This window comes from Nipponia nippon, unplaced genomic scaffold, assembly GCF_047370975.1.
Source record: "Nipponia nippon isolate SJK-2023a ecotype South Korea unplaced genomic scaffold, ASM4737097v1 scaffold_6, whole genome shotgun sequence".
NCBI classification, from domain to species: Eukaryota; Metazoa; Chordata; class Aves; order Pelecaniformes; family Threskiornithidae; genus Nipponia; species Nipponia nippon.
In genome coordinates this window covers 59,911,394-59,923,627 of record NW_028262380.1, presented here as the reverse complement: position 1 = coordinate 59,923,627, position 12,234 = coordinate 59,911,394, and the positions used below count along the sequence as shown (strand labels likewise).

General features: G+C 43.1%; 1 protein-coding gene across 1 annotated transcript in view; it reads right to left on the bottom strand.

The window, feature by feature from the left end:
- The window catches only part of LOC104021305 (transmembrane protease serine 11E), a 44,319-nt gene extending 38,737 nt beyond the window's left edge, over window positions 1-5,582 (bottom strand). The window contains exon 1 of the mRNA XM_087737053.1: window positions 5,404-5,582. Coding sequence (XP_087593179.1) covers window positions 5,404-5,567 — 164 coding nt within the window. The 5' untranslated portion in view covers window positions 5,568-5,582. The remainder of the gene's footprint in view (window positions 1-5,403) is intronic.
- Window positions 5,583-12,234: the final 6,652 nt, after the last annotated feature.

The following is a 12,234-nucleotide window of genomic DNA, read 5'->3' as shown; positions in this document are numbered from 1 at the left end:
AAACAAAACTCGGTTTTAAAAACAAAAGGTATTTTTAAGTAAAATGCCCTTGGTTAGGCTGCACCACCTGGATACTTCCCCACTTGAATAGAAGTGCAGACTGAGCACACCAGGAGGATTTCAAATTCAGGTTTTCAAAGATATCTGTGAGACAAAACCACAAAGATTGCCGGGCTGATACTTTTCCATTCCCATTAACTTTGAGCTTTATTGCTGCTTTGCTCTGTCTCCTGAGGTTCGTTCCTCAAAGATCAACTATTTCATCTGACAACATGTCCCATTGTGTAAAGTTGGACAGTACTCGCAGGGATTCAATACGCACGTGAGAAGTAACTATCCCAGAACTGAAACAGCTTCGATGGACATGATGACCCATCAGAGCTTGAATACTCTGCAGGGAGCTGATAAAAGTTCAACAGTGGGAACTTATTTTCTCAGATCAAGAGTCGAGCAGTCCCTGCTAACTCCTTGGGAACTATCAGCTGAACAGAGAGGGAACAGGGAGCATAACCTACAAATGCACAGCAGGATTAAAAACACTCCAGCTGAGGTCACTGAAATCCTCCAGAGCAGAAATGGAGATTTTAAGCCTGAACCAAATACCAGCTGAAAGCCTCCCACTGACCTCAGTGGGCTTTCTGTCAGGGCCCCTTCTGCCTGCAGCCTGCGTGGTCCTCCCCTCTACCCCAGAGACTCTGCTCTTTCCCAGACAACCATGCCTGTGCAGTAATCTGAAATACACTGCAGTCAGGGACTGGATTTCATCTCTCAGCAGAAGAGTGCCAAGTCCCCAGTTAAGATTTGTCTGATTAGGAAGAGGAGTGAAATATTTGCTGGAGAAGAGAAACAAAAACTGATATAAAATTGGTCACACTGACATAACAATTTTACTTGGTTGTCCTCTTTTTGTTTCCTAATAATTCCTACCACTGTCTTGGCTTTTTCAACTGGCATTCAGCTGACATTTTCTTAGAAATACCCACCGAGACCTTTCCTGAGTGGCGGTAGATGATTCGGAGCCCTGCATTCTGTACTTGGGTTTCCCCCATCATAAGCACAAAGCAGCCCCCCAGGAACCCTTTCCTCAACAAGGAGCTCACACCAATAAACAGAGAGCCAGAGGGATCCCTCCCCTTATGCCTTTTACAAAGCAGACATAAGAAGGACACAGCTAGTTATGTCTGTTGACTTTTAGTAACAGAGGAGTATCAGGGGGAAAAAAAGTCAGTCTCAAAGAAAAATTTAAAATCTTACCTAATATCTTTGTTGTTTTTTTTTTTAAGGGTGCCATTCAATAAACATATCATAAACATGGTATTAAATAAATCATGCATGCACTCGCCTCACTGCAGCCTGAAACTGCAGTTTACAAAAGAAACTTAGTTTACAAAAGAAATAAGAGTGTCTTTTACCTGTTGGAATTTAGATTCACTTCTTGCAAAGAAGAAGAATTAAAACTGCCTTCTACGAGTCAAATCGCCCGCTTCAGAGGAAAAGCCTCAAAGGTCTTCCTCACCAGGGCAGAGAGCATGCTCTAACACCTGTGGGAACCCCTCCATTACCTGCAGCGAGCTTCATATCAGGGACAGTGTCTAGCTAAGTCAGCATGCACCACGAGAGAGAACACAGGCTCTGCTTTGGCATGCACGCACTGACAGTGTCTGCTGAAGAAAGGTGCTGACAGGACAGCCTAACAGCCAAACCCAAAACAGTCACCTAGAGATGATCTCGTGGGCTATTAAATGTCCTTTGTTTTTAGTCCTATAAGAGAGGCATGCTTAGACAGACAAATTTTCTCCACAATTTTAGAATATGTGTGGTACTTCTCTCTTATTAAGGTGTTTTGAGAAAAAAAAATGATAATAAACACTGCATCAACTTTAACAGTGATGGTGTTTTAATCTGTTTACTGAAATAAATCTGTTTACTGGTATATGAAATATTACTGTAAAACAACTATACTTACATCACTCCTGAAGAGTTCTGCAAGCCTGATACAACAAAACCAGCCCTTCTGCCTTCGTGATAGCTTGTGTGCATCTGTGGCAGCTTATATACACTGAGAATCTGACCCAAAGCATCCAGCTTTTCCTGTAGTTTGGAAGCTTACATTTCTGGCTGAATAATAAAGGTTTTCCATATATTCTACTTCATATACAATAAACAATTGCTAGGCTGGGTAGGTAAACAGTGAGATGCTGTAATCTAGCAAGGTATTTTCACTGAACAGAGATGGACAAATTTATTCATGGGAGAAATGCTGCTGAAATTAGAGAAAGCTCCTTAGACAAGAGGTTCAGCTGAGACTCTGAAACCCCAGGCAATTCTCCCGTGGCAGAGAAACTGGACAATTCCCATGTTCAGTTCCATATGAAATCTGTCCCCCTGTTATCACCAAATCTGTCCACAGACCACATGAAGTTTTCAGATTGTCATGTAACAGAAGCATGTCAAATTAAGCCATCTCAAGCTTTGTGTTAGCTCGACTTCATTCAGAATGAAGATCTCTCTGTAACCAGAAATACAGACATGGGAGGAATATGTGATGGTAGCAGAATGACTTGATTTTAAAAGCTTACGCTGACCCAAAATGCCCAATCATAAAACTATCCGTGAAAAAAATTGAGTGAGGCACTTCTGCAGCATCCTTTAACAGGAACACCAGAGCCCAGAAAAGCTGCTGGGTTTACACTGGGGCTTGCTCAGTTAATGAAGATGACTAGATTTTAAAAGGCTCAGAAGGAGGGCCTTTCTCATTCTGGTTTTCCTGTCTAAAATGGTCAGAAACTGAGTGAACGTGGCAAGGAAACACAAATGGTACCAATTCCATATGAGTCAAATCAGGTGTGGTGTGTACCAGAATCAAAAGTATTTCACTAGGGTTTCCTGGAATCAGGATCTGCTCTGGGGCAAACTGAGCAGAATAGGTTTCTGTTTGGTACCGTGCAGGAACCACATCTGCCTCCTGCAATAATCAAGGTTAACTCCCAGTAATGCCAATGTGACATGAGTGTCCTTGCACCAGGGCTGGTATCCATTTCCTGCTACACCTCAGCAGTCTGTAATTTACACTCATTTTGCCCACCTATTGCATGACAAATTGGTGCAAGTAGCACTGCATTTCCACCTACATATTCACTTTTAGACTACCATATACCACACCAGCTACTCTGTACCTCACCCTGCCAGGGCACAAGATCTTCACAAGGAAGTTGTGGGTAGGACACTGCATCTGCTTCCCAGACTGCAGGACACAGCACAACAGAAGAGGGACAAGACCAGCAAGGCTGTCTACTCCACCCGGTTTTCCTTAGCAGTTTTGCTTCCTGAAGGATTTTATGGAGCACACGTTCCAACTTAGCTTGACGTGTTGTGAAGAGAGGCATCTTGGAACTGGATAAAGCTAATACTGAAGCACCGCTCTCGGGAGAGACTAAGGCACAGCACGATGAGCTCAAACAGCAAGGCTTACAGCTCCACGCTCAGATCTACATCCCTGCCCAGCAAAGAACTCTGGACATTTAACAGGCTACCAGGGTCTGATTAAGACCAGGCAGTCTCCATCCCTTCCCAAATGTGTAAATATTTAATTATCCAACACAGATTTCCCCTAACATACTTTACATTTTATAATAATCTAAACAACTGTTTAAACAACTAAATCCTTTCCTAAGTAGGAGGCAACCAAACTGGACTCAGATGATGTTTAACTACCCTCTAGCACACTGTTATTAAAATTATTTACACCGCTGTTGGTATCAACAAGACATGGCAACTAGGTTTACATCTAACTAGAAAAAGGAATGGCTTTTCAATTCTGCTAGCTAGAGAACTCTCACTTAGTTCTCCCTCTTTATGTAACACGCACCAGCTAGTGTTCACAACTGATGGGGATTTCTTCCTCACTCGACAGTTAGACCAGCATAGCTTTTAAAAGTATTGATATTAAACAGGGCAGAGGATCCTTGGGTATTGAACAGAGTACCACTAAGGAGCACAGAACCATAAAGCTGAACCTCGTTCTTCTCCTAGCAAAGTCAACACTCTAATGACTAAAATGATATTGTCCTCACAAAATGAGAAAAACACTTAAGTGGGCATAAAGCATACGTTTTGTCAATCCAGAAACAATGTTTCTATTTCAGCATGTCCAGAAATTATTAAAAAAAAACCAAAACACAACAATTTTTAAAAATACTGAGGACGGAAAAAATAAGTAGTATCTTGGAATCATCCACAGCCATTTGCCCAAAGGAATGCCTGAGAGGAGACTAATATTGTAGTCTTTAGCAATCACACACAAAAAAATCAGCCATCCAGCCAAATCACTAGGGCGTTTCATTTCAGATTCTTTTGGATTTTGTTTCTGAGGTCATACTTTTAAGCTTCATCAATCGCTGAGGCAACAACGAAAAACAAACTCAAGGGAGACTGAGCATCTCCTATTGCCACATGAATCCAGGAGCCAGAGCGTTAAACAGAAACAACAAATTCCAGGAGGCTTGCTGTACATTTATGACCAGATCCCTGCTCTGACCCAAGAGAGCATAGTAGAGTGTTGCAGCTGGGAGACTTATTTTTGTAAAAATACTCTGAACTTCACAGCACCGTCTTAAAAATTGTTACAGTAAAACAAAACTAAGCATATCCAGCACCTCTGACTGCACAAAATACTTCCAGATACAATACACCTTGTCATTATTCCCTAGAAACCATGGCTTCTTCCTTAAAAGTACTAGGGTCAAAATTGGAATGATGAACCCCTATAGTGTTTCTCCTTATGCAGTTGTGCTGCCGTCACTGATTTAACTTTTGCAGGGTTTGAGGGAAATAATATTGCAACTAGACCTGACCAAAACCCATGGTTTCCAAAAATCGTGTTATTAACATCTGATTTTGACACAGAAGAGCTTTCTAGATTCTGCGCTGCTGCAATAAAAGCCTGCTGGGGGCAGAACAAGACAATGACAGGGAGGAAAGGTAAGTGTCAACCTAAGCCATCACTTCATCTTTCTAAACAGAAAGCAAATCTTTGTGCTCCTGGCCATGCTAGGGAAGGATTCGCCTCTGCATTTCTCACTCCAGTCATATGTTATTCTTTTCATCCAGACCACAACCTTCAAAACCTCCTTTTCAGCCTGCAACTTACTGCTTAGCTTTCCCTCTGTCTATCGCCCCTTTTCAGGCTGCACATTTCAGACGGATCCATGATGTACCCTAGATCTAAAAGGATGAAAGGGGCAGAGATAGAGCAGTAAGGTCCAAGATCAGGCAAGAGAACAAACAAATTTCTCTTCTGGATCTATATATGCCCTTGAAATCCTAAAGCTCTCCCAGAGAGAGTATCCTTTACCGCCATTACACCTCCAAATCAGACTTGCCAAGTTAAAACACGCCACCTACTTTTGAAGATCCCATGGTAGGTCCCGGTAGGTCTGGTAGCCTTTCTGACCACCAACCAAGGCTTGACTAAAGTCTGGACTGCGTAGCGAATGCTGCTGGAAAACGCAGGAGTCGCATTGACTGGTGTGACGGGAAGGAAAAGGTGTTGAATGAAGATCCTTCATTGAGGCACGGCTGGCACAACACCCAGCACCCTGTGGGTTATTGCAAAATGAGGGAGCGAACTTCAGAATAAAAACAAACAGAGGTAAGCATGAAGTTGATAAGGAGACTCTAACCTTCGGATCAGCTCCGCATCAAAGAGCTCCCCAGGCAGAGATGGACAGAGCAGATAAACCAGCCCAGGCAAGACTTGTTCTTCACCACAGCAGAACAGGAAGTGCGCGAGATTTCCCTTTTCCAGCACTCGCTTTCTGTCCAACTCGTATCCCTACAGCAGGCCTTCTCCTGAGCGGCAGCACCTTCTACCGTACGCTCACTGTAAAACCCACACAGGAGGGGCACCACACTGTCCGCAACGGTAAGTCACTTGCCTCCTGAGATAGCCAACACAAAGGCTGAACACAAATACAAACATAAATGGCTTGGTCAGCTAAGCCTCATCTCCCTCAGTGCTCACTCCTCCACAGCTGTCCTGGACTCCCTTGGCATCAGGGACATGACAACTATAAGTATCCAGCCTCCTAATTACATGTTAGTCATTTAATGGTTGGCATAACCCCGCCTGTGGAAAATGCTTACTCTGTGAAAAGGGCCACCAATCTCCTTGGAATTCCCTTCTCCCAGCACAAACGTGATTCTTCAGTGCCAGCTGGAAAGGGGAAAAATGGATATTCTCTAGGGAGAAATTCTGCACTTGCATCTAAAATCCCAAACCAAAAAGGAGAATTACCAGAAACCAAACTTCCGGTTTCTAGTCTCGGATGCACTTGGATTTGTGCCAAAAAGTTTAAAGTATTTGATTTTCCATGAAGTCTCAAGATTTCACAGTCATTTTTATGGGAACACTTATTATCTTCCAGGAAGAACCTAAGCAACAGAGGGTAAAAAAAAAAGGGGGGGGGGGCAAGAAGAAAATTTCATCTAGTGAAATCATACCTAGTCCTTTTCCATCTTTCCCCAAAGATGCCCATTCACAGGCACTTCGATGCAATTACGGAAGCAAGTGTCTGGACAGCCCATTTTTAGCACAGTGAGAAAAGCTGAGCACTGCTGCATGGCATCTCCTATTTCTCTGACATTGATTTCTTCCTTTGCTATGATGAAATCAATTGCTCTTTTTGGTTTCTAGCTCCCTGTAGAAAGGGCATTGTTGCAGTTACCTACCTTATGTGGGGCTTTACTGACTGAATACACAGTTACCTGTCAAGTACTAATATCCTCCCTAGGCATTCCCTTCCCCTTCCCCCCCCAGGCCCGTGATTTGCTTTTTCAAGATTACTAAAACTCAAAAAACTCAAAAACTCCAGCACTCAATGGAGTGCTAGAGATCGATTACAAACCAATTCAATCCAGGAGTCAAGAAAATACCTTAGAATTCCTTGATTTAATTTTTTTTCTTTTTTAATATTGCGATCACAAATCCTGTCATACTCACAAAACACACTCCTAGAATAGAAAAAGCTTAATTAAGTTTGGGATGTAACACAAAGCAGCACATAGCAATTTCTGCCCAGAATGGTCAGGCTCAGGCTGTGCGTAGTGGTCTGCCCACAAAGATAAAAGTTGGCAGCATCGTTAGTGGGTTACTAACATTAGTATTTAGAGACTACTAATCAGGTGCCCTGAGTACCCAGGCCAAGCACACTGGGAAAAGGTGGCCCTTGAAGCGTTTACCCTGTAAGATGCACAGAATTTTCCCTGATGTGCCCAGAAGTTCAAAGGCCAGCCCTACCCACCTGAGTCAGGTAAAAACCATATTCCAGCAGAAGTAGGTTTTAGCAAAGACCTAGAGTTTGAGATAAAAGTTATCTGAGATCTTGGGCTCTACAACAAGATTTCGTGGAGACAAAGAGCATTCACTAGAAGAATACCAGGTTGCAAAGGGTCTCAGGAGGTAGCGCTTGAGGAAGGGTCTTCAACAAAGGATGAATGAACTCCAGGTAACTTTCAGAGCACACTAGGACAGACCTTCCCATTGTTACTCCAGAGCATGAACAACAGAGATATTCCAAAAACGTTACTTGATTTCCTTACAATCAAGAATTTGTTGCAATCTGCCTAATAAAAATTGAAGTAGGTTGCTTTTGTTTTCAAAGTAATTAACCATTAAAACGAACTGTCCTGGAAAACAGCGGAAAACAAGGAAACATACTTGCCTGTGTCAGATTATGCAAAATCAATTTACACATACCTGTCCCCCAGGAACAACAGTACAGACAGGCCAAGAAAAGACAATCATTAAGGAACAATTTTCCTCACAATAAATTAGCAAGTTGCAAAGTGCTTAGTATTACGGGGTTATTCAGTAAGCTAAGGCAGTTACTAACCTTTTTGGTCAATACTAGGGAAGCAGTACGGAAACTAGCTATCAAAGCGTGGGGTGGAAATCTGAGAATGTGGGTGCACAGGATTTTGTGAATGAAAGTATAAAAAGATGTAATGACCATCCTCTCTGTTTAACCCTGCAAAGTCAGCCCAGCCAGTCAGACAGACTGCTTGCCTAAGAATGCTAATAATAGGCTACCTTGATTTATGTTTGCATACTTACACAGGCTCCCTGACTGTAGAGACAAAGAACACGTTTAGAGAAGACCATTGGCCAGCCCCATAGCAATAACATCTTCGGAATTTACAAGCAAAGATGTTTTACATAATTGTCTACCAGTTACTCAACCCAGGCCATGAATTTTAGACCAAAGACAGCGGTCAGTCATTACTTTTAAATCGAGAAGTGAATGTTCTTGCCAGCGATATTTAACAGAACTGACAGAAGTGCCATTAAAGAGCATGGCCTTAAACAACCTGAACTAATTAGACCTGCTTGAGCAGGGGGTTCGATGAGATGACCTCTGTACATCCTTCCCGATCTAAATTACTCTGTGATTCTGTGAGCATCTGATAAGACCAAACTGGTACACTGCGATGAAATCCTTCCTTAGGACAAGTCCACTCATTTTCCATCAGCACACCTTGACAGCCCAGTTATGGCTTTAGGCCTCCCCCTCCTGAAAAACACAAAGGTTATCTTGCATGCGGCCTTCAAAATTCAGGGGAAGCTCTAAATGAGCTGCATTTCTTAATACTTTTTAACTTTAGCTGTGAACATGCTACACAACTCTACTATTTTAACAAAAAAGGTCATTAGTTTATTATCCCATGCTTTCCTTTGCCACATGAAATTCCCAGCCATGGTTTTTAATAACTGGTAAGTAGAAAAACAAAACCAGAAAATCCACTAAAAGGACAGAATGATTCTACAGAGCCAATGTCAGGCCTGGGAGAGAAGCCAGGTCCTTTATCTTGAGCCTTGGAAAGTCACTCGGGGCCAGATTTTATTACATGCCCATGCAGCTTTTAGATACTGTGTGTGCAGAGGCTCTCAGATGCTATAGCACTGGCCTCAAGCTCTGAAGTATGTTAGATCCCACCCTGGTTGGTTTCCGGTTAGTCCCTCTTTCCAGTCCCTTATAACAGAAACTGCTATACCCGTCTGACTTGCAGACACATAGGCCAGCCCAGAATACTGACAATGCTCTTAAATAACAGAAGTCCCCCACTGCCAGAGTCATTGAAAAAGAATTCATAGCCCATCGCCCCATTTGAGGCAGAAAGGTAGCGCACATGCACCTGTCCTCTGCAGCTGCTCAGCCAGAGCTGCTACTTGGTATAGTGAAACAGGCCAGCCCTCGTTTTCTTCCAGGTATTGCCTAGCAATCAGGCTAACAAGCCGCTCTCTACATCCACTGGACAAATCCTCTGCTCCCAGTCAAGATGCACAGCATCTCCAAAGAGACAGGAGATCTTTATATGAATTGGACTAGGCCTACAAAGAAATAAGGCACATTAAGATAAAAATAAATCCTTTACAGACACAGCTCAAATTAAACAAAAGAACAGCAGCATGGTTTCATACATCAGAAGTGCTAGAGAGACTTACTGGGAGCACTAACGCAGATCTCTACAGAAGACACCAGACTCAAAACAAGACTTTTCCTACATCCCTATGTCCCCAGAAAATTGTTGGCTTGGACTTGTTTTCATATTATTTGTAGCAGCTAACTTGCCTAGTGGAAGCCAAACGGAGTCTGGCTCTTTGAGATGCTTTCTGCCACAGTTATTACCTCTTCCAGTTTGCTCTACAGCAGCACACAAGATCCTAAATGTGATTCCTGTGAGAATTTATCATTTATCATACACTGCATTAGCCTTCAAGGCTTCATAGACTAAATCAGACATAATGAAAATCAAGCCCAAGACCTCCATCCTGCAGTTGTTTCAACTCTGGCTGTCCTTTCAGCCACAATTCAGGAGTTGAGTCACTCTGACAGAAAAAAGCAGCATGCTTCAGGCAGGACTACTCAGTACCAAATACGGGTCCCACTTGGTTTGCTGCCTCCCTGTGAGACCTTCTGGCTGAGCTCACTCTTGGGTAACCTGCTCTCTGCCTAGGTGGCACAGAATGGATTGTTTTCCCTTCTGTGCCCTGCTATTTTCATTGATTACTCAATCAACAAGTTGGGGACAACAGCACTGGGTACTGTGTCTAAGGGTCAAGCATGAAGATGACCCGGTGTCAGCCTTCTTTAGGTTGTCTACCAGTGCATTCATCTGTCACAGAAACAGTTGAGGGGCAGTCAGGTCATCTGAGACAGTACCTGCCACTTAACCATGGCCATGTGCCTTTCCCTGAAGCTGCCAGGCACTTTGGGAGAACAGAATCACAGAGTAGCTGAGGTGTGAAGGGAACTCTGCAGATGGTCTAGCCCAAAATCCCTGCTCAAAACAGGGGCAGCTGGACCAAGGTGCTCAGGATCATGTCCAATTGGGCTTTGGATATCTCCAAGGATGGAGATTCCATAATCTCTCCTGACAACCTGTGTCAATGTTCAACGACTCTCACAATAAAAAAGTTTTTTCCTTATGTTCTCACCATCCTCTAGCACAGGAGACGTTATTTCCTAGTACAGTCCCTCTATCTGGTCTGTCCACTGGGGAAGGAACGATCCCAGTAACAGCTCCCCTTGGTATGCGGGTCATCTCTGCTGGCCTGGGGAAACAGTGCCAGACTGTCTGGGTCACTACTCCAAAGGCTGCAGACGATCCCAAGAGTTTGGGGATCAGAGATGTGTGACAATTGCAGGCAGCTGACTATTTGTATTGACTTACAAAGAACGATCTGTGATTAAAACAGGCTTGGGACGCCAGGCTGATGGCAAGTCCTTCCTCAAGGAAGGGATTGTCCAGTGGCACAACTAGAAGATGGAAAGCACAGGAGCTGAGGGGACAAACATCACATAGCAAGCACAACCTTTCAGCTTTACTGGAAGAAGGAACTCAGTAGCTAATCAAGTGGATCAGAGACATACCATGTCTTTTATGGACCTATTCAAGCTTACATAAAAGAAAATAATTGCAGGTTTGGATAACAAGTTCCCAAAAGTTTTTTCTGTCCTTATGGAAACAATTTATTTGCATCTGAGAAAAAGCCACCAGCAATGAATGGCAAACAAAATATCCTTCAAAGGAAGTGTCATTTAAGAACAGGTTCAATTAAAAATAAAACCTTACCCTAAGATAAAGCAGATTAACTGCCATTTGTTATATTTGTTTCTGAACTATTCTAACCTGATGAGTTCTGAAAAGTTTTCTTCGTGGCAATAATGGCTCAAGACCCCAAGCAAGCAGAAATAGTGACAGCTATGTTTTATAGAAGGATCCTGGTTCAACCACACATACAGAAAAACATGAGAGTTGTTCTTCAGTTCAGTTTTTCACTTCAAACCCTTTGACAGAAACTCCACCCACATAGCTCCCCCAGCCAGATATCACCACACCAGCTGAACCTATCCTTGGGTCATGGCACAGTTACCAGCCACTGAATGCTCATAAATGCTTTGTCACACACACAACATGTGCTCTGTCAGAAACTCAGCACAAAGCACTTTTCTCTAAGCCATAAAAAAAAAAAAAAAAATCAGATTTGTTAAAATGATGTCCTTTAAGAAGTCTGTCTCTAAGACCCCTGTTATGGCACTTGACCCAGTAAAATGTGACGAAAGGACCCTTCCAAATGAACAGCCACCTTCCCATCCATAGCCAACCTGGTATGTCCTGAAATGCTGCAATAAAACTGTTGCACTCCTTTTTACCCTCTCAGATAATCTCAAATTCCAAGACCATCCCTTCATCTGTTAGGTATTATAGACCAGGATCAATGAAGTCCAGCATGTTTTGTTCAAGAGCGTGCTCTTCTAGCTCAGAATATGGTGCGATTTGTACCAAGTTTCCCATCCTGACAGAAAAGGGACAAGAAGAAATCTGGTAAGTATCTTCGATCTACAAGAATCATCAGGAGTTATCAAAATGGGAGGTCAAAGCAAAGAGCAGCTGTATGCCACTGCAAACCTCCCATCCTATCAGATTCTCAAAATTCCTGCTGCTCCTTGCTATCTTGTTTCCAAGAAGGCTGAGAAAATAGACCCATGATGCCAACAATACCTGACAATGTGCCTTTCCAGTCTACTTTTCCACAGGACAAAGGTCTGGCTATGGTGTGGCAGAGAAGCAGGCAAAACCTGCTCAGCCCCTTGCTCGCAGCCATAGCTCACTGTACTTAACGTAAAGGGGAACGTTTGATGCCAACTTTCTGAGGGTGGGGGAAGACAAATT